The sequence below is a fragment of the Lissotriton helveticus genome, chromosome 3_2 (assembly GCF_964261635.1).
Source record: "Lissotriton helveticus chromosome 3_2, aLisHel1.1, whole genome shotgun sequence".
NCBI classification, from domain to species: domain Eukaryota; kingdom Metazoa; phylum Chordata; class Amphibia; order Caudata; family Salamandridae; genus Lissotriton; species Lissotriton helveticus.
In genome coordinates this window covers 45779815-45803279 of record NC_136062.1, presented here as the reverse complement: position 1 = coordinate 45803279, position 23465 = coordinate 45779815, and the positions used below count along the sequence as shown (strand labels likewise).

The window sequence follows — 23465 nt, the reverse complement described above, 5'->3', positions numbered from 1 at the left end:
GGACATTAAAGGGGCATATCTTCTCATGCTGCTATGTCCTCACATAGGTTATAGTGCATACCTGTCTTGGGGCTAAAGGCTTGCAGTAGAGGTGACTTACCTACATCTTATGCAGTGTATGGGTGGCATCGCACACAGTGATGTGCGCAATGTCGACTCTTCTGATTTATCTGTACCAACACAAACAGCCTGCAAAGGCAGCTAGCATAAACTTGGTGATGAGTGCCTGACGTGGCACAACCAGTGCTGTAGGGCCAGAGGACCCTCTTCAGTACCCATGCCCTAGGTACCAGGGGTACCATTTACTAGGGACATACAGATGTAGCTGAAGTTGTGCCACTTGTGGTAAGAGGATGCTGCATCTCCATTGTAGGAGAGTGGGGTCTGCAATCCCATGGCCACCCCAGATTTTTGCTTTTTGCTTCACTGATTTACGACTTTCCCTGGCTGTGGCCCTGCTAATCAGACCCACAGCCTAGCTGTTCTCTCTCTAAATTACAACCATGTACCCTAGGTGCATTTACTAATTGGTACTGGGCCACCTTATCAGTCCCTGTACAGTATAACTTAGGTATCCAGGGCATAGGTGTACCCAGGCCCTACCAGGGGCTGCAGCATGTATTATGCCACCCCTGGCTGGCCATCCAAAACAGACACAACTGGCTGCACGGCAGCTGGGGCAAGGTGGTGTAATCACCCTTTGCTTTAGATATAGTTCCCTATATCTAACCCTAAAAATGGACACATATATTCCTATCAGTCACTCCTATGGAAGGCCTTATCAATCCTGAAGGCAGAGTGCTTGGAATTATGTGAGACGGTGCTCTGGCATGAGCTGAGCCCGTTTGCAGCTTGCGGAACCAAGTCCTAATAGCTGTTCCATGATAACGCTATACCATATACTCTTAAGTGCATTATAATCCACGCGGTTAAATGCTAACTCTGGTATAACCTTATCAAAACATGTCGAGTAAGGTGTCATACGAATTGGAATACTACCCCCTCGCCAATTCTGGCGACGGGGGTAGCATTCCACCCTTCTAGAGGGACACGACATGTATGTAACTGTGAACCCCGGTTAAAGTTAACTCGAGCCTCAGCATCACAAAATGGATGCTGCCACCACAGACACAAGTCTGACCTCCTGCTGCTGGGAGTCCTTCCAGCAAGGGAGGCTCAGACAAAGGGTTTCCTGCCTTGGGAGGTGCTGCACCGCCCCAGACAGGATTTTGTGTATTAGGTAGGCCAAGGCTGAAAGGAATGAGACATGCCTGGGGCACACAAGGTGCCCTGTGCATACACCGGTTCCAACCAGTTGCTGGGGCACTCCAGCCCCAGCCCTGGCGGGAAACTGGACAAAGGATAGGGGGTGTAACCACCCCCCTTCCTGGTCCCACCCAGGGGAGGGACCTAGTCGTAGTGCAGCCCCCTTTAGCTGAATAAAGGTAGGAGCTGGTCCCATTCCCAGTTAGATTAATCTTGACAACTTCCACGAAGAAACTCTTGACCTTCGACCTCCTGAACATCAGAAGACTGAAGAATCTCCCCTATGGTCAGGGGGTGACCATCCTGCTTCGCAGGCACCATCAAGCTCCTGTGCGGTTTGCTGTAAAGTCCTTCCAGCCCGGAATCCGACCATCCAGCTCGACAAGACCCGGACCTCCAGACCCCTCTGACCTCTACCCACATCCACAGCACAGCTGGGACCAGTGGGTGCGACGAGCAACGTGGAGACGGCCATCTTGAAGAAACCTGCAAAGCGCTTCCAGCACGACCCCCGAGAGTTCCTCGAGTGAGTGCCTTGGGGACTGAGAAGCCCCACACCGACGCAGCTCCTGCTCCAAAGACCAGCCCCCCAGCATCCCCGTGATCTGCGTGGGGCCCCTTTTACTTGGTTGCTGCTTTCCTGTTGTCTGGTCACTTGCCGGCTGGCTCGTGACCTCTGAGACGACGACCCGAAGATTTCAACACTGCTAATCTGGTCCCCCAGACTGGCCCTTGCTTCCTTGCAAAAGAGAAGTACCCCGGACCCTCCTGGTCCACACCAGACGCCATCTTTGTTCCACCGCGTGGCTTGCATTAGCCAAGGCCTGTTGTCCAGAACGACGATCCGACACCGCCAACAGCAGCAGACTACGTGGAACAGCTCGTGCCTCCAGCCTGGTCGTGAAGAACAGCTCCTGGTCCGCGCAGCTACAGAGAGAAGCGACCCTTCTTCCACCTGAACGCGGCGATAGCATCTGGTTCCCTCCTGGTTCCAGCACAGTCACTGGCTAGTGACCAAGACTCTGTCCCCTTCCCTTTCAGGACTTACTTCTTCCCAGTTCCATCCTTGGAACCACCGGACTCCTCCATCTGGCTGCCTGCCAGCAACTCTTTGTTTCAGGCATCACCGGGATCAACGCAGCAAACCCGACACCACTTCAGCCCTATGCACCCGCAGCCTGTGGGTTAGGTAACTAAAGCTTCTAGGTGCTGAAGTCAGTGTTCACTAACCTAGTGTCCAGGTAAACTGTTGTTTTCCCTCCATGCAGCCGGGTTCGTCCGGAATCCGTAACTTCCTAAATTGTAAGATCCATAGACGTTGGTACGCATCCCGCGTGAGAGTTCCCACTCTGCACGTGAGTCCCGTGGGCCTCCTGCTCCTTACTTACCTAGTTCATAGTGTAGTCCCACCGATCCTCCAGCCTCTGGATCTCCTTACAGTACTTTCCTTCCTCGCATTCCATCGTTTTGAGTATATGGTTTGTCGTGCCCCTAAGGCACTCGTGTAAATATTGTGCGAACTCATATTTCTTTTGTAGTATTGTCATGTGCTTAGCCCTCTGACCTCATAAAGAGTTCAGAGGTGTATGTTAGTTAATAAATATCCTTTTATTTTCATAACAACCTGTGTGGTGTCCTTTCATCTGGTATTCAAGGGGTTATATTGTGGTAAAACAGCTGGCTTCACATGCCAAAAGAGTTTAGCCTAAAGACTGCTTTTGTCCACGCTACTAGGATAGCTGGTCTATAAGGTTGACTTACAACCAATCACCATAAGGGGTTGTTTGGACTGATACAAGGTGATCACTAGAATTAGTGAGCATCATATATCAGGCCAACTTCTCACATCTATCATATATGAATCCAGAATAGGAGGCGCAGTTTTAATGTAGAGGCTATTGAGTACATAACTTGCTTTGTTCTGTTAGTGGAACTTACAATAGAATGGCGCGAGGTCTGCATTTTTATTTTAGAAAAAAAGTAGGCCGCGGTTCAGGAGCATCAGATACAATTCTCTCCTCCTTAGAAGGAAAGCAAGGAATCAGTTCAGGCATCAGCAGACCTGTTTGGGGTCAATACAGGGTGAATTCTTTTGTAGCAAGGAAGATGGGACTCCAGAGAAGTAATCTTTAGAATCTTTCTGTAAGAAATCTCTAGATGCTTCCCTCGACTTTGCTCTTTTTTCTACTTAAAGATTTTAATTTGGGCCTTGTTCAGTTAGATCTTTAATTTTATTGGCATGCACTTTTCTAGAGAGTCGTAGTATCACTGAGCAAATTACTAGCCCACCACTCATGGTGCTAAAGAAGCCTTGACCAACCTCTATGACTTTGTGGGTTCAATATTAGCAAGCAGGCTAATGTTTCTGCATGCAAGCCCCGGTTTCAGGTGCTGAGGCGTAGCCTCATCTGAACCTGTGGCGGCCCAGTGTCTAAAGAGGCAATGGCAAGCCTGCAAGTGAGCTGGGTTGGCATCTTGCTGTTGCACACAATGAAGGAGTGCTGGCCCATAGTAACTGTCTGTCCTATTCTGGATCACAAACATATTGAACCAACACATTAATAATGCCTGAGACTCTTGGATTACCTGGGGGTTGCTTGGATTTGAAGGTAATATGCCTTTTTTTTTAAAGAATAATCTAGGATGCATGTATATGTTCAATACCTGATTGCTAATATTCTCCAAGTGTTGAATCTCCAAATCAAGCACAGCCTGTCGAACAGCTTTCTCCTTCTCGTGCAAGGAATTCTGAAGTTTAAGCTGCAGCTCTTCAATGACTTCCTTGCATGATGGATCAGTGGCCTCATTAGGTTCAGTCTGAATCTCAACATTTTTGTGCTCCAGCACAACTGGCGTATTTTTTTCCTTCACCTTATTGTTCAGTCGCTGATGCCAATCCTTTTCGGTGTTGAGAACTGCTCGTTCCATCACCTGATTATAGCAGACATTAAAAGGAAAATATTATTTATAAGACTAAACATCTGGGTTATTAAGAAAGTTAAACTGAAATATAAAATGTGTATGTAAACCTTTGATGAAATAGCTGCACTCAAATCGTTCCCAGGAGACCACAGAAGCATAGATGTTCATGCACTTAACATGCAATTTATACTGTGCATTTGAAAATGAAGGAATGGAAACAGTAGCTTGTATGTGCTGGTGGCATCATTAACGTAGTGTCATAAAATAGGTCAGAGTAAGAACTCCATTTACTATTATTAATACTTGCACAATAAAAGACTACATCACTGCAGACTAAGGCGAATCTGACAGTTGCCAGCAACCTAATATATTTACATGTAATAAATATTTTAAGAAATTTAGAAATTAAAAATGTTTATCCAATCATGACCAACAAATACACTTGTAAATAATATATATATATATATATATATACATATATGCATATACATACATACATATATATATATATATATATATATGGTGTATCAGAAGAACCACCACTCCCGTTACAGAAGGTGAGAGGCCACAACAGGGATCAGCAGGGAAAGCTTTAATTAGAAACAGCATAGGCATGATGCATTTCGGCGTCTGTAGCCTTCGTCGGATGCCGCTGTGTGCCTGGTAGTGTCTCCGCCCACGCCTTAAGTATCCTATGTTCGCAGAGGTAGGAGGTTCAAAGTTCAGCCCCCTAGTCACATGTCCGCGCTGCCACTGCTCCCAAGTAAGACTCCAGTTCCCAGAATGCAGTATATTAAGGGCTGTGGGTGCAGTGAGCAGAGTTAGTAGGGAAGGCGCGTTGAGTGGAAATCACAATAATCAGGCAGTAGTGAAGATGTTCAGCCTCCCTGGGTCCCCTAACTCCCAACCTGCGTCACCGATGGTACAGCCGGGCCATGAGTCGCGATGCCGGTGTGCAAAACGGCTCCTCATGAAGTCACGAGCTGCTGCTAGCAGGGTCCCTGGCGTTATCGGCAGCGTAGGCGGGCAGGAGATAGTCCAATTCCTTGGATAATTATATGAAGCTGGAACAGCTGGTGCCAGAGTCTCCTGCCACAGTGAGGGAGCCGGGCCTCTGACGCGCCACTGGCAGGCGCGTGAGATATGAGGTATCAGAAGAACCACCACTCCCGTTACAGAAGGTGAGAGGCCACAACAGGGGTCAGCAGGGAAAGCTTTAATTAGAAACAGCATAGGCATGATGCATTTCGGCGTCTGTAGCCTTCGTCGGATGCCGCTGTGTGCCTGGTAGTGTCTCCGCCCACGACTTAAGTATCCTATGTTCGCAGAGGTAGGAGGTTCAAAGTTCAGCCCCCTAGTCACATGTCCGCGCTGCCACTGCTCCCAAGTAAGACTCCAGTTCCCAGAATGCAGTATATTAAGGGCTGTGGGTGCAGTGAGCAGAGTTAGTAGGGAAGGCGCGTTGAGTGGAAATCACAATAATCAGGCAGTAGTGAAGATGTTCAGCCTCCCTGGGTCCCCTAACTCCCAACCTGCGTCACCGATGGTACAGCCGGGCCATGAGTCGCGATGCCGGTGTGCAAAACGGCTCCTCATGAAGTCACGAGCTGCTGCTAGCAGGGTCCCTGGCGTTATCGGCAGCGTAGGCGGGCAGGAGATAGTCCAATTCCTTGGATAATTATATGAAGCTGGAACAGCTGGTGCCAGAGTCTCCTGCCACAGTGAGGGAGCCGGGCCTCTGACGCGCCACTGGCAGGCGCGTGAGATATGAGGTATCAGAAGAACCACCACTCCCGTTACAGAAGGTGAGAGGCCACAACAGGGGTCAGCAGGGAAAGCTTTAATTAGAAACAGCATAGGCATGATGCATTTCGGCGTCTGTAGCCTTCGTCGGATGCCGCTGTGTGCCTGGTAGTGTCTCCGCCCACGCCTTAAGTATCCTATGTTCGCAGAGGTAGGAGGTTCAAAGTTCAGCCCCCTAGTCACATGTCCGCGCTGCCACTGCTCCCAAGTAAGACTCCAGTTCCCAGAATGCAGTATATTAAGGGCTGTGGGTGCAGTGAGCAGAGTTAGTAGGGAAGGCGCGTTGAGTGGAAATCACAATAATCAGGCAGTAGTGAAGATGTTCAGCCTCCCTGGGTCCCCTAACTCCCAACCTGCGTCACCGATGGTACTATTATTAATACTTGCACAATAAAAGACTACATCACTGCAGACTAAGGCGAATCTGACAGTTGCCAGCAACCTAATATATTTACATGTAATAAATATTTTAAGAAATTTAGAAATTAAAAATGTTTATCCAATCATGACCAACAAATACACTTGTAAATAATATATATATATATATATATATATATATATATATATATATATATATATATGTATATATATACATATATACATATACATACATACATATATATATATATATATATACACACCACCCACATAAGCAGCCAACAGATCATCGCTCTCAGCAGTGCGGGTGCAGCGGCTCGCGTAGACGGTTCCGCGATGAAACTTTTAAACACCACTGTCGAAGGCGAGGTGGCCAGAACACGTGTGTTAGCTTCTTGATTTCGGAGTGAGCTGGAATAAACTGAATTAAGCATATTAAGCCAGAGTGCGCAGTCTTATATGTCCTGGGACATTGGTGATTACAAATAAAAAAATAAATATATAAGGATTGAGGGCGACATGCACTGAAAAATAAATGCCGAATCCAATGCCACTTCGTGTCCGTGCCTGCTTTCCATGGAGTCCCTGTGGGAGTTGGAGATATACATACATATATATATATATATATATGAAATTCACTGAAAAAACCATAGGTTATAGACCATATATAGTTAGGAATTAGCATTTACAAAACCTTGAAAATTCACTGAAAAAACCATAGGTTATAGACCATATATAGTTAGGAATTAGCATTTACAAAACCTTGAAAATTCACTGAAAAAACCATAGGTTATAGACCATATATCGTTAGGAATTAGCATTTAAAAAACCTTATTTTACTCACACAAAACCATTGAAATTCCATATATAGTTAGTTGCACTAACTATATATCGCGCACCCGCAATCCACTGCTGATGATGTCACATATTACATCATTCATGACATGGTCAGTGACATCACTGATGACATCACTGATGACATCTCAAATGACATCACTGATGACATCACTGATGACATCTCATTTGACATCAATGACCACATCACTGATGATATCATTCATGTGACAATACAATGCATCTCCTCACATTTTAATATAACCTCTGTTTCACCCAGTGTTAAATACAGAATATAATTTTTTAAACCATTGACACACCAATACTAGTTACTACATACGCACTCACTGATTCCTACGTCTACACACACCTTCACTCATTCACCCATACAATCATTCATACATACAATCACTCATCTTTACAACACTATCATATGCACTCATACACCTATACAGACACTCACAGTCTGCCACTCATCCATGGAGTTACTCACACACCTAGTCAGTCCTGTAAAGAATCAATGACACTTCCATTTTCTTGTCTATACAGTTAAACATAGAGCACCTTACATTTTCAAACATATACTAACACATACTTACCTTGTTATACAATCATTGATACAAGTACACATTGATCTGCACAGAGTCACACACCTCCCAGCCAGCCACACACACACTCAGTCTCCCATACAAATACTTGGACAATCAATCAGTAACCCATATAGTTAATCATATAGCTACTGATCAACACATGCAGCAGTTTACAGAACAACAGACATAATGATGCACAAATTAAGACACTTTAGTCACTAACCCATGCACTCAGTGAGACACATTTAATCACTCACTCATACATTCAGTCATGCACCTACTAAATCCTTTGTCCAGACACTTATACTTCCACTCATTCTTCAATATGTAAGACACATTTTAACTTTACAGAAACATACAGTCACTGGATGTTGTCATCAGTGATGTCATCAGTGATGTCATTTGAGATGTCATCAGTGATGTCATCAGTGATGTCACTGACCATGTCATGAATGATGTAATATGTGACATCATCAGCAGTGGATTGCGGGTGCGCGATATATAGTTAATGCAACTAACTATATATGGAATTTCAATGGTTTTGTGTGAGTAAAATAAGGTTTTTTAAATGCTAATTCCTAACGATATATGGTCTATAACCTATGGTTTTTTCAGTGAATTTTCAAGGTTTTGTAAATGCTAATTCCTAACTATATATGGTCTATAACCTAGAGGTTCATTCTCTATTTACAAACAAGCACAGAGTCGCAATACTCTGTTTAGTCTTTGCAGATAGCGAAAAATCGTGTAAAAAAACAAAAGGAATCGAGCAAAATCAGTAGGCCACTAATGGGATCTCTTTTTGACCTCGCTAAAATAGAAACATTAGGAACAACCTGTTGAAAATAGCAATGTGTATGTACATAAGCGGCGTTCATTTGTGTTCACAGTACCCCTTGTTGATTGATTGAATCGAGCATTGAATTGTTCGAAGTTGGTTCTCTTAAGGATCTTCTCTGCCTGCAAACGAGGAAGAATAGGAATATTCTCTCTCCCTTTGCAGATAGTGAAGGGTAGGTAACGCAAGCCTTTAACACGTCGTACCTATTTCATTCCTCATTGATTGATTGATTGTCCGAACATTGACTGTGGTATTCCCTGTTTGCAAATAAACGTAGGAAAATCTTTGCAAGTAGTGAAAGGGTACGTAATGCGGACCTTTCTCCCCCGTTGTAATCTGTCATGCCTATCTACTCCCCACTGATTGATGCACCTGTTTCACCCGGACCATTTACTAGAGATAGGTCATCTGGCCCGACCAGAGAGCACCCCTAGTGAAAAGGACATATGCAATAATAACGAAGTGATCACTGTATCCTGTTAACAGAAACTTTAGCATGAAACAACCTGGAAAGAAAAGAATAGGAAAACGAAAATCAGTAGGCCACTGATGAACTTTTTATTAAATAACAAACAAAGAAACGATAACAATACGTAATGATAAAACCTATTATTGTCCTAGAAACAAGAAACGTTAGAAGTAAGCCCGTAATAAGAAACCTGAAAACATCGCCCCTCACTGCCCCAAAACGTGTCTGTCCCACCGCCTGCCACGGCCAAATAACGGCAAACTGGGAAAGATAGAAGTCAGCAGACATCCGCCCCATTCTAGAAACTTCCAAAGGGCAACAGGTTTTCGGCTATGCCCAGCCGGAAGCAACACATATAAGGCGGGTCCTGCTGCCACGCCTCGGCCAGGAGATCATCACGTAGGGTGTAGCCGGAGGAGAGGCCGAGGCCAGCGGGACCCGGCCAGGGGGATTGACAACACTGGAGAGTTTATGGGGGGGGAATGTCCGTGTCCTCGACCCTCCCCTCTCTCTCCCAGTCCGGCCGCGGTGGCCCTTGAGAGTTGCAGGTTGTCCCTCCACACTCTCTCCCGGTCCGGCCACCAACGGCCGGGGGCTGGGGCCGACGGGATCCGGCTGCAGCCGATGAGCCAAGGAACCCGTTCATGGGGCCAGAGCAAAGGGCGTCCGGCCGCCATCCACCGGAGGTCCGGCCCAAAGACGGACGGGACATTTCTTCTTTCTTGAATAATTGCTGCAACAACCCTGGGGGGGGGATGTCTTGCACATGCCTCCGACCCCCCCCCCCTCTCGTCCTCATCGCCTGGTCCGGCCATAACAAATCTCAAGCGAGACACCGTGGGGTGCACTGGGAGGGAGAGACGGTGCGAACAGGCCTCTCCCGCCTCCCCAGGTGGAGGCTTCCCAGCTGCACCCTCAGCGCTCCAGGCGCCCGGAAAAGGGTTCTTCCACTGTGGCGATGCTGCAACGTCTCGCCCGGTAGGGTGGAGCCCGTCCGCTCATTTGACCCCGCGATCGCCAGTAGCTACCGAACTCTCAAAATGGCGGTCGACCTGGCAAGAGCGGGCCCAGCATAAAGAAATGGCCCGGTCACTGGTTGACTCCACCACCGTAGTCCTCCACGACCTTGAAGATTCTAGAGGAGCCGCGGGAGTCCCCGACCCCCGCAGACACCCCCGATGGGGAATGACTGCCATGATCGCCCGTGGAGTGACGAAACTGTAGCCGCGGGACGTCGGCGCTCCCATGCTGGCGCCAGCCTCAGTTTGAATGACTAGAATCCTGCAGACCTCAGTTCCGGTGAAAGCACAGTGTGACCCGGTAGGAAAAATTGTTGCACCCCCTCCCCTTTTTGACTGATGGTTCAAACCACCGATCCTTTCCTTTGCCCTTTTAACGGAACTTTGGACTGCCTCCCCCCCCCCCCCCCGCGGCACCCCACGCCGTTATTTGCTGGGCGGCAACTTACTAGACATCACCTTCGTGACATCCAGATTTCAGCGCCTTCTGCTGCCTTGGAACTATTCGCACAACAGACCGCTACTGACAACCCACCCCCCGGGACGCCCCACGCCGGATACCCAAATCAGTGCGGCACCCAGGCAACATCTTCTGAATTTTCATAATTTGAAAGAACTAGTAACATGTCCTCATCAGGAATTTCCTCTTCAATCATCTCATCAGGAATTTCCTCATGAAAAGTCTGCAATGATGATTCTTGTAACTCTATGGTCTCCAAACATTCGATAAATTCGCCATCAAGACATTGATAAAAAAAATCATTCAAGTCATCTCCTCCTTGTGAGAATATTTCATTATTGGTGCTGTCAATTTCAATAAATGTAGTGGATAATTCAAAAGAAATTGCCATGGTCTCTTCGTTGTTTAAATGTTTTTACTGTTTTTGTTTTGTTGTATATATTTATAAGTTATTAAAGTTTTATATTCCTACTACTTTGTTGGAGTGCTATATATTTTTAATGTGACACATAATTGTAAAAACTTTGATGTACAAAGAGTCATCCCTGGAATCTTCCGCTTCAGGCTCGGTCCCCTCCCCAATCACAATACAGGATGGTTTTCAGATAGTATGAACACGTGTGGTGTGACGGATCTCATCGGGTGTGGGCCTTGATCTACTATAACTCCTTTGAAGAGGGGTGATTCTTTACAGCTGGGGCCATAAACTACATCTGCAGGGCTAGCTGATAGCCTAGGACCGGCCTGGACAATCGGACACAGAGGAAGAGGAGTGTCAGAGGGTGCGGTAGTGAATAGGGCGAAAGGGAGGTGTCGGGCGGGCACAGAGTGTGATTCTCAGGGAAGAGCAGCGCAGATGGGGGGAGGTTTATTGCCCATGCATAAGACAGAGAGCGGGGGTGAGCAGTGCCTGGGGAAGATGCTTGCGAGGGTGGGGAGCCATGCTACGAATCGACAGTGTGCAGAGAGTGGGTCTGGTCAAGGCATCTAAAATGGCTGCCGTGCACAACAAAAGTGTGGCATTTCAAAAAAGGCAAGATGGCGCAGACAATGTTTTTCAACACTTCCTCATTTCCTTCGAATCGAACGTTAACAGACGTTGGTGCATATTGCCAAAGTTAAGCGATATTTATCGCTAACGATGCTTAGCAACGAATTTTTTACCGCTAAGCATCGTCAGAAATTATCGAAGATAAACCTTGCTATTATCAAGGTTTATCGCAAATGCGATAAAAAACGGCCGCAATGCATGAATATCGCTAAAAAGTCAGCGATATTCATGCATTACCGAGCTAATGCTCTTAGCCATGTTATCCACCTCCCATTGGATAACATGGCTAAGAACTGCTCAGGGCAGGTGTTAGTTTTTGGAGATATTCGCGCTTAGCGCGAATATCTCCAAAAGTTGGTAATAGGAGATAGATATCTTGCATGTTGTAATGCAAGTTATTGTGGTATATGGAACTCATACCATAATCTCTCAGGAAAGCAGAAACTGATCCTTTTGGGACCGCCTGAGAAGGCCTAGGGGGTGAGGGGTACTCTACTTTGCCCCCTTTTCACGTTCCGAACTATTTTATTTTACTCTCTTCTGTAATTACACAAAATGGCAGCGATAAGATGCATCAGAGACAGACAGTGAGAGAAAGGAGGCCGGAGATGAAGAAGAGATGTCAAATACACATTGGAGATAATATAGTGGGAGAAGGGAAGTAAATATGAGTAAACTTACCATGTAACATAAAAATGTTCCACTCTATACTATAAGTCTCATTTTATACTACAATCACTTCGCTACAACCTCATAAATTAAAAATAAAAATGAATAATGTCTCAAACAATTTTTGTATTTCTAAATATAAATTTATTCTTCTGAATTTTCAAAATTTGAAAGAACTAGTAACATGTCCTCATCAGGAATTTCCTCTTCAATCATCTCATCTGGAATCTCCTCATGAAAAGTCTGCAATGATGATTCTTGTAACTCTATGGTCTCCAAACATTCGATAAATTCGCCATCAAGAGATTGATCAAAAAAATCATTCAAGTCATCTCCTCCTTGTGAGAATATTTCATTATTGGTGCTGTCAATTTCAATAAATGTAGTGGATAATTCAAAAGAAATTGCCACGGTCTCTTCATTGTGAGCCATTTTATTTTGAAATTGCTTGCTGTAAATTGCAGAAAAAAATAATCACTTTCATTTATCGTTTTTAGTAATACATAATATAAAACTAACTTTATCAAGTATTTAGTATAACAGAAGGACTGTAAATAAATAACAGAAAACATTTTTCAAATTATGTTAAAGTGTACAACATAGTTCCCCTTACAAATTAACAACTCACCTTTTTAAAAGTAGGAGAAGTGTTAGTACTGTGTAAACCAAACACCAGAAATTGAGCACCAAAAATTCCTCACAAATGTACCTCAGACAGTAGTATCACAAAATGGCTGTGGTTTCCTCTCATTTTAGATATATACATAACCAATTAACTTTCATCACACACAAATACAAAACCAAAGTAACATTTTAATTGGTTCTAAATTTCAACACTTTCAAATGTGTTTTCCCCATGCAATTTTCCATAGGACATTTAGATACGTCTACAGCCTGAATGGCTGAACGGAATTACACCAAACTTGGCAAAATGGTACATCAAACCTAAGAGGTCAGGGAGAATCTACTATGCCCCCTTATGGTCATTTGCCCCTTCGCTTTGGCCTCCTCTTGTCTCTCGATCCTACCGAGAGACAAGATGGCGGCCGCTACGGACTGTTTGGAATGTTTACAGACGCCGGAGAACCAATCACCTTCGCAAAGCTCCGTAACGCGAAAAGTACGCGAAGCGGAGCGCTGTTATAGATATATATCTTTTTTTGAACGTTAATTTCTCAAAATCCACTGGAGCACATATATTGAAACCTAGCAAAGGCACATCGGGCTACCAGTCCCTAATATTTTGCCAAGTTTCGTGCAAATCCATTCAGCCGTTCGATTATTATTATTATTTTTTTTTTTTGCCCCGCGGGGCCCTTTTAAAACCTCCACATCAAACCTAGGGGGTCAGCGAGGATCTACTATGCCCCCTTATGGTTATTTGCCCCTTCGCTTTGCCCTCCTCTTGTCTCTCGATCCTACCGAGAGACAAGATGGCGGCCGCTACGGACTGTTTGGAATGTTTACAGACGCCGGAGAACCAATCAGCTTCGCTTCACAAAGCTCCGTACCGCGAAAAGTACGCGAACTGGAACGCTGCCCGGTCCGCTGTTACAGATATATATCTTTTTTTGAACGTTAATTTCTCAAAATCCACTGGAGCACATATATTGAGACCTAGCAAAGGCACATTGGGCTACCAGTCCCTACAATTTTGCCAAGTTTCGTGCAAATCCATTCAGCCGTTCGGGCTAAAAGTGAGGCCAACCGCCCTATGGAAAACTCAATGTTAAAAACACGTTTTGGGACCCCCCTTTTTTCTCGGCCCCCCCTTGACGAAACCCCCCCAAATTTTCAGGGGCTGCTCAGAAACAAAATGTTCAATTTTCCTGAAAATTTCAGCCAATTCCGTCCACAAACGCCAAAGTTATTAGACATAGAATTTTCAAAAATCCCATAGAGAAAAAATCCTAACTATATATACCTACTGGCGACCGCCAGTAGGTTATATATATATATATATATATATATATATCCAAAACACCTTGAACATAGCACTCACGGATGGATGTTTGACCCTAATTGGCTAATTCCCTCTCAAACCAAGATTGATGAAATGAAGTGGGATCCACATCACCTGACCCACCTTTGCAGTGGTGCTCCCTGAATGAGGACCCACCTCTTAATTTAACTAATATTCCCGCCTGTCCTCCTGCCAAATGTGCAGAAGGACAGGGGGTTTGGCATCCTCCACTATGCCTGGATTGCATTCCAAAGTCGACATTGCCTTTGAGGCTTCCCACCTTAGAAGGACATCCTAGCTTGGGGGAGGTGTAAAGCACCTCCACCCAGAGCAGGCATAGTTCCTGGCCTCTGGGAGCACTGGCTCTCACCCCATGAGGTCAGAAACATGTCTGGTGATGGCAGGCTGGCTAAGAGTAGTGAGCAAGCAGCTTCTTTATCCCCTGTAGCACCGACATCGGAGCATGATGCTCAGTAGTGGCACCTTGGTGGTTCAACAAAGAGAGTAGCAGTAGCTCCTGAGATAAGCGGGCTGACGACCGCGCCACACTGCGAACATGGCAGACGGCTACTAACTCCACGGGATGTGATCACCAGACTTGCCGCTGCTGGCCCTGGTGTGCTGTGACAGTGGGGGGAGCCAAAAAACCGGGAGTCCTGGGCCCGGTGGAAGTTACATGCCCTTACTTCAACCGCCATCCTGAACATTCAAAATGGCGGGCGGAGTTCGCTGATACGAGGCCGGACCCGGACAGAAACACCTGCGGAGGCCTATGAGACCGCCTGCATGGCCACTCCCGCCTTGCTGCTCCCAGCAAGTAGCGTGGACTGGGAGTGCTGTCTGAGCCTGGATGCAATAAGTGCCAGGATCGTTCAAAACTGGTTGGAAATGGAGGCCCAGTGCCCGACCCCTGCGAAGGCCTGAGAGGTGAGAGACACGATCAGGGAGTGCATCGCCAGCAGCCAGCAATGACACTCTGTAGGAAGCTGGCTCTGTATATACTAAACTTAAGTACGGTATAGTGTCCACAGAGTGCAGTGGAATCCCAAAGGTAGGGAGAGGTAAAGGTAGATAATACCTTACTCTCTATTTGTGGTAGTGTGGGTGAGCAGTAAGGCTTTATCAGAGGGTAGTACTAAGCATTTATTGTACCCACTCAGACAAGAAATGATGTCACACACTCAAAGACTGAACTCAGACCAACGTGTTTGTATAAAAATATTATTTAGATCTATTTATTTCCTAGAACCAAGCAAGCCTGGCACAGGTAACTGTAAATGGTAATTTTCAAGGCAGGTTGAACAACACAAGCAAACGGAATGCCTAGATATCACACTGGGACATTTCCTAGAGGAAAAGTATATTTGTAGTTTCTTAGAGTTCCATACAAACCAATCCCACACTTTAAACAATTTTCAAAGAATAGCAGTCAATGCAATCCTATGGGAGGAAATGGACTTGTCGGTTTACAGATAAGTACTTGGTTGTGAGAGTTGGATTTTTGGGGTTAGAACCAGGGTTCCCCCAAGGTCGAGGATGCACTCTCAAAGCACCCTCAGCGGCACTAGGACGGCCGGATGCAGAGTGCTGAGGCTCAAAGTTATCCAATGGGGGATAGAGGGCCTCCGGTTGGTGGCTGCTCACGGGCAGGCCACAGGGTTGTGGGAGAAAAACTCCTGGTGTTAGGATCAGGGCAAAGGGGGACCTTATTTAGCACACAAGGTGCACCCACAGCGACACAGGGGTAGCTGGGCGCAGGGTGCTGGTTTGACGTCGGGTTCTCTGTTGTTTTCAATGAGGATTCTCCGATTGCAACAAAGACTGCAGGCTCGGGGACAAAGATCTTCTGGAGGTGACCACCGGTTGGAGAGGTAAGTTGGGATGCCTGGGGATGCTGGGACACTGTCCTACACTCTTTAATGTATATATTGTGCCCTTGGCTAAGGTCGTCAAGCCTTATGGGTTTGAGATAGTTTCTTACGCAGACGATACCCAGCTGATATTCCCAATAGGATCCAACTTTACTGAGGAGAAACAACGTTTTGCGGAGGGAATGCTGGCCATTTCTGAATGGATGACAGAATGCTGTCTTCAACTTAACCCAGGAAAAACAGAGCTTATGCTCCTGAGCAAAGCCGCTAATATCTGGACAACTGATTGGTGGCCTTCCCAGTTGGGTGCGGCACCCGCTCCATCCTCCTCCGTAAAAAGCTTGGGATTTCAGCTGGATGAAAAGCTAACAATGAAGGACAATGTTAAAAACATCACAGGCTCATGTTATTATAGCCTTCTTCTGCTACGTAAAATGATTCCCTATTTGCCACTGGAACATCGCAGAACGGTGGTTCAGGCGATGGTTATGAGTCGCCTTGACTACGGTAATGCCCTTCTGGCAGAGGCGGGAGAGACCATGCTAGCTAAACTGCAGGTTGTCCAGAATACTGCAGCTAGGATGGTGCTAAACCATCCTCCAGGATCCCCATCACTGCCCCTGCTTAGAGAGCTTCATTGGCTTTTAGTTAAGATAAGATCATTCTTTAAGATATGTTGCCTCACCTTTAAGGCCATTAAGGAAATGGGCCCTGATTATCTGCAAAATAAGATCTGTAAGCAAACATCTAAGTGTAATCTTAGGTCAAACTCTCTGGCACTGCTGAAGGTCCCACGCATTCGTCTTAGCCGTACAGGGGTCAAATCATTCTCATACGTAGCCCCCAAATACTGGAACACTCTTGTTTTTAGAAAACATCTTAAAGCCTTTTTGTTCTTGTGTACCTTATCGATTTCTTATGTTCTCCACTGGTACCTTACTTATACGTCTCTTGGTCCCCTTCTAGGTTAGCACTGAGATGCCCCTGGGTGAGTCACACGCTTTATAAAAGGGCATTAACATAACAGAACAGAACTGTCGGTTAGGCCACCAAAGGCAGTGGGATGTCGTTGCAGGGGTATCTTTAGGTGCTGGGGTTTTCTTACGGCTCCGGTCCTGGTCGGGGGATCCTCCAGAAAGGGGCTTCAGGTGTCGATTGGAGATTCGAGGCAGGTCAGAGATCACCAAATCTCAGGTCGGGTTTGCCAGGGAGACCTCCTCGTGGTGTTGGGCCACTCAAACTTGAATCGTGTGGCAGACTTGCGGATTTGGCCAGAGCCAGAGTCTGTTGGTGAGCAAGTCCGGTGCTCATGGGAGACAAAGTCTTCGTTTGGGAAGGCAGGGGAGGCCCTCCGGGTTCTTGGGAGCTGCTGGCTGCAGAATACGCCTGTATTTCGCTGGAGCAGGTTCGAGGTGGGGACAGGCTGGTAGGGATGGGGACAATTCAGTATGCGTCCTCCTCTTCTTAGTTCTTCTTGTCAGAGGAAGCAAGGTTTGGGTTGCCCATAAATACTAGATTTAGGGGTGTTACAGGTAGGTTCACTTTGGGACCTATGGGTCCCTTCCTTGGGTGGGTACACCCCCTATTATGCCACCCTCCAGTAGGAGGGGGGGCAGAAGCCTCCCTCTGGTTGGTTGGGTCCACCAATATGCAAGATGGTCAGAAGTGACAGTTGTGCTTCACCTCACCTCCCCCACCTGAGGGGTGGGGTTGGCAAAGGTGGGCACACCTCTCCTCCTAACTCATTTTCCCCCCAGATTCTCCCGCCCAAAGTGGGGGTCAGAACCGGTGGGGGCCATTTGCTGGGAGCAGCAAATGACTGGGGAAGCTTAAAAAAGCAGCAAGCCTTTGAAGCTTGCCCTTCGTGGACCCTGCCCATCCTGGGGGAGGAGGTTTGGCACCTTGCCCCAGGATATGCATTGTTTCAGGACCCCAAGAGCAGCAGGCTCTCGACCCAGGGGTCCAGAAACATGTCTGGTTGTGGCAGCTGGAGAGCAGCCACTCAGCCAGGACACTGGACTTAAGTTGTTTTTCAGGGGGCATCTTTAAGATGCCCTCTGAGTGCATTTTTCATTCAATCGACACACTGGCATCAGTGTGGGTTTAGTGGGATGAAAAGTTTGATACCAAAGTTCGTAATGACAAACTACCAGCACATTAACTCTTTATGGCATTACTACACTTACAATGTCTACGAGTTGACTTAGACACTATAGAGGTACATGGTTCCTGCACCTGTACCCTCACCACTGGTATAGTGCACCCAGCTAGAGGGGTGGCTTACCTACGCCAGGGCGGTGGATTGTACGCTTGGCTCACAGGGATGTGTGACATGTTGACTCTTCACTTTGTCCTGCACCAAAACACGCAGCCTGCAGAGGCAGTTTGTGTGTGTAAAGGTACAGGGTCTCAAAGGGCGGCACAATAAGTGCTGCAGCCCTTAGAGGCCTTCCCTGGTCACAGTGCACTTGGTACCTATGGTACCTTTTTCAAGGGACTTAAATGTGGCCAGAGAGTTGCCACTTGGGTTTTGCAACAGTACAGTAAGGCAAAGAACATGGGCCCTAAGTACCTGGTTGGCAGGAACCCAGGTGTTAGGAATGGGATCTCTGGTTGGCTAAGGCTTGCGCCAAAGCCAGACAGAGACCACCACTTAGGGCTTGGGAGTTACACGCCAAAGATAACCACTGCTCACCCCCTTGGTAGCTTGGCACGAGCAGCTAGGCTCATCTCGGTGGCAATGTGTAAAGCATTTGCACAACACACACAGTAACAACACACTAGGCACACCACAAAAGGAACTCCACACAAGGTTATATTCAAAAATAGCCTTTGTATAGTAATGAAACACATCAGATAGTAATCACACAATATACATTGTGCCAACTGGCACGGGCAATATTTACAGGGGATTATTTACACATGACAGGGCCACATAGGCCACTGTCAGAATTAGCACTTGATAAAGAAATAGTAAAAGTAAGAATATATATGAACTTAGAACTTAGCCAGTAATCACTGGCAGACACTATACTCTGCGTCAACCTGTAACATAAATCATAACAGGCACAGTATCACATAAGGTGAGAACTCTATTCTGCCCCAACCTCAAGTCTAAATATAGTAGACCACAATTTCTAAACATAACTTGCATCAGGAATTAAACTTAGTAAGATAACATGCAGTATGGAATAAATTAAACAGTAGGTAAAACCTAGTAATCATAAAAGCGCATCCATGAGCATAAAACAAGGTGCATAAATCATGCTACAAACATTACATTACATTTCCTAGCACCTATAAAAATGACATTAGGGCCTTGCGCCCTACAAACCTAATAGTCCCCTGGGCCAACTGGCCATCTCTAAGGGGCTCAAATGCCCTCTGTCCAAATTCAGGGCACACTGCCAATACAGCAACAGTCACGGGGGTGCACTTGGCGCAAACCTAAACGTGGCAGCTGCCCACTACTTGCTGGGCAGCCGGGAGTCTCAATGAAGGCCTAAACGTTGCAGCTGGCACTAAGTGCTCCGCAGCTGTGCAGACAGAGATAGGGCAAAGGAGTGCATCTCACTTGTGGGTTCAAAAGAATGTCCCCCAAAAATGAAATGCCTTACAGTGCAGCTGGCCACTACTTGCTAATTAGCATGTTGCCAAGACCTCGAGAATTTTTCTTCTCCTTATACTTTAGGGGCACCTTTGGGTGCTTGTGTCCGTGATTGTTACAGTCGTAGATGTATATAAATATGTATTTATTTTTTGTTGTTATTGTTCTCTTTTAGGTACTTCTGTACTTGTTGCCCAAAGTCCTGAGGAGGCCTTAAATTGTTTTGATAGGCCGAAACGCGTCGACATCTACTATAGTCCGACAACATTTAAATGTGGAATTGATTGTGATAAATCCTACGAGAGCTTCTCTCTAAAAAAAGAAGCATAAAGTTATTTTAGCTTCCTAGGCTCTGTGACTAAATGGTGATTGTGAAAAAGGAATTAAGGCTCAAAAAGAGTATGCCATGAATTTCCTTGTGTAAAAGATTGGGCTTCATTTCAACCCGGCTAATAAGGGTATAAAATTGTGTTTTTCATGCGTATTGTTTATGTCTTGTTGTATAGTGTATAATATGTAGATAGACATATGACGTCTGGATATTTATATATATATATAAACTGAAACAAAATCAAAAAACCCTAGTGTAAAGAAAAATTGGGTTGACTAAAACAAATAACCTAAACCAATTTCTTGTGTTTGTGTATAATTTTGTTGGTATAATGTTTTTTTATAGCGAGTAGATGAACAAAGAATATTAGATTTTTTCTGTGTGTAAATTAATACTCTTGGACAGACAATTTGTAGTATCTGTCCACCAACTAAAAGGTTCCTTAAAAGAAATCCCAGAGGCATCATTTGTACTTATTTTGTTATTTTGTGGCCACTACTTGCTAGGCAGCTGGGGAGTTAAACAAAGCAGCATGGGCTCTCAGTAGCCATTTGGACAAATTGCACCCAACGTTGGAGCCTGCTAGACTCTGAGAACAAACATGTGCCTGGGAGCACTCTTGCTCCCGAAGTAATGTTGCCAAACTGGGGTAGCACGGACCCCTGAGGACCCCACTGGGCCCTTTGAGTAAATATGGCCAAATGTTAGAGCCATCTAGGCTCTGGGTACAAACGCTAGAGACAACACGGGCCCTGAACCAACTGGGGCCTCGTTGGAGCCACGGAGGTTCTAGGAATAATGGGGCCAACAACAGCGATGTGGGCCCGGGGGGCGGGCACCGACTATGTGCCCCGAAACTACCCCCCCTAAACAATAAAGCATGGGCCTCTCTGGGCCCGAGTCAACAGTTATGGCCAGGGTAGAGCCACACATTTCTTTAACCACTCGTTAAACAAATTGTGCAGAACGTCGGAGTGGCCCGCTGCCAAGTGGGGCCGCTCGGGAAACACACAGGGACAACCCCCTCCTTACCGGGCTGCTCTCTCTTTCTGCCGGCGGTCCACGGGGTTGGTGCTGGCGCTGCCCACCTCTTCACCCGGGCCCCCTCTTGGGACCCGGGACTCTTATCGGCCGGCGGCTGCCACCGCGGGGCTCTCCCTCTCTCAGGGGAGCTCCGCCTCGCTACCGCCGTGGAAGTCCCGCCCAGGAAGACCAAACCTTTCATTCCTTCTGGGTCGCACTAGGCAGCGGCCCGGAGGAAATTGCTTTTGCGGCTCGGCGGAGGGCCGCGGCGGTGAAATGCAGGGTGGGCACCCGCTTGAAGTATAAGTTTAAATAGCGCAAATGAGGGGTAGGCTCCTTCTCAAATTGGACGATGAAGCAGAGTGGGCTCCTGCTATTTAAAATATAAAGACAGTGGCCATGTGGGGTGGGCACCCACGGTAAATATATAAATAAGCGGGGTGGGCACCCAAAAGGCCGGCATCATGGGGGAATCCCCAAGGTGGGGGTTCCCTCCTAAAGGGGCAAATTAGGATACAGCGCTCCCATGCTGCCAAAGGTTCTGGGAGCTGGGAAGAAAGACAAAAGGGTTCCAGAAATGATTTAAGCAAAGCAGAGGGTCCCATGAAGTCCTCCAGGCATCCAGGTGTAGGGCACAGCCCAGGGAGGCAAGCCTTCCCCTGAGCCCCAGCAGCAGCACGCCCCTGGTAGTTTCAAGTCCGCAAACAAGAACATTTTCATGGGGTCACAGCCCCTTCTTTTGTACACAAAATCCTTTGTTCGCAAAGGTGCAGGCAAGGGCAGAACCAGATACAACTGGTTCTGAAGCATTTTGTTTAGATCAGCTCCCCTCTCTATTCACATGACAGGCCAGGGACACCAGACGCACTGCAGGGGGTGGAGCCAGCATTGTGGAGGGAAGGCACAGCCCTATTCAGGTCCCAGGTGCAACTCCTTCCTCCCATCTACATGCAGATCTCCCTATTTACCACCGGGCAGACTCACCCTGGCTCCTGGAGCCAAGCACACCAGCCAGCCCCTGTCTCTCACAAGCCAGAAAGGCAATTCACATCTCACAGCACACAGAAATGCCGACTTCTAAAAGTCAAAAAGGTGCTACAAGGGACTTGATTCTGGGAACAGATTTACTCAGTTTGGAGTCGTATTAAGATGATCGCACTCCAGTGTATCAACAGAATATCACATATCGAGGAGAGTTTTGACAATGGAATAAATCACTGGAAGGAAAAGAGATACACGGAAAGAGCAAAAATATATTCATAAGGAGTTTATGGATTTTAATAATGTAGTTAACAAGTAGACATATGGGGAGACATATGAACCAACCAATTTTGTGCAAAAAGTTATGAACAGAGGTATAAACTACATAAACACTTCAGTTCAAAACTATACATCAAGCTCCTAACAAATAAGACAGACAACCAGCAAAGTTAATCAGCGATGGTTGTATGCTCGTGCCAAAGCAACGTTGATGGAGATGATGTAGATGTCGACGTTTCGGTCTATGTTGCTTAGAAAGTCAACCGGAAACGGACCCGTTTCCGGTTGACTTTCTAAGCACCGCCGAACCACTCGAGATCTAATTGTATTTAATATTCCAGTTAAGACGACTCGTAATTCAAGCTGCATATTACAGCGTCTTTTAACACGCCATTATTCAGATTCCTTTTAGATCTATTTCCCGGCTTTAATATTCTTATTGACATACGAAGATCTGAAGTGTGAATTTTCAGGGGGTATTTTCACCAACAATGAATTGTTTGGTCCTGATGATGGTCTCCATGACGGCAGCATCATAGACCTAAACGTCGACATCTACATCATCTCCATCAACGTTGCTTTGGCACGAGCATACAACCATCGCTGATTAACTTTGCTGGTTGTCTGTCTTATTTGTTAGGAGCTTGATGTATAGTTTTGAACTGAAGTGTTTATGTAGTTTATACCTCTGTTCATAACTTTTTGCACAAAATTGGTTGGTTCATATGTCTCCCCATATGTCTACTTGTTAACTACATTATTAAAATCCATAAACTCCTTATGAATATATTTTTGCTCTTTCCGTGTATCTCTTTTCCTTCCAGTGATTTATTCCATTGTCAAAACTCTCCTCGATATGTGATATTCTGTTGATACACTGGAGTGCGATCATCTTAATACGACTCCAAACTGAGTAAATCTGTTCCCAGAATCAAGTCCCTTGTAGCACCTTTTTGACTTTAATTATCCTGTGCCCAAGCCTACAAGGGTGTATTGGGTTTCCCCTGTTTCTATTATGACTTCTAAAAGTGGCACTTCTCCACTAGACACAATAAATCTGCGCACACCATTGTGCAGCATTTATTCTCACGAGTTCGCACATATCAAA

General features: G+C 46.1%; 1 protein-coding gene across 3 annotated transcripts in view; it reads right to left on the bottom strand.

Annotated features, from left to right (window-relative positions):
* CEP152 (centrosomal protein 152) overlaps positions 1-23465 on the bottom strand; it is a 1079595-nt gene that overhangs the window by 674837 nt on the left and 381293 nt on the right. For all 3 annotated transcript variants that reach the window (XM_078684802.1, XM_078684801.1, XM_078684803.1), the window contains one exon: positions 3931-4197. In XM_078684802.1, the coding sequence (XP_078540928.1) occupies positions 3931-4197 (267 nt within the window). The remainder of the gene's footprint in view (positions 1-3930; positions 4198-23465) is intronic.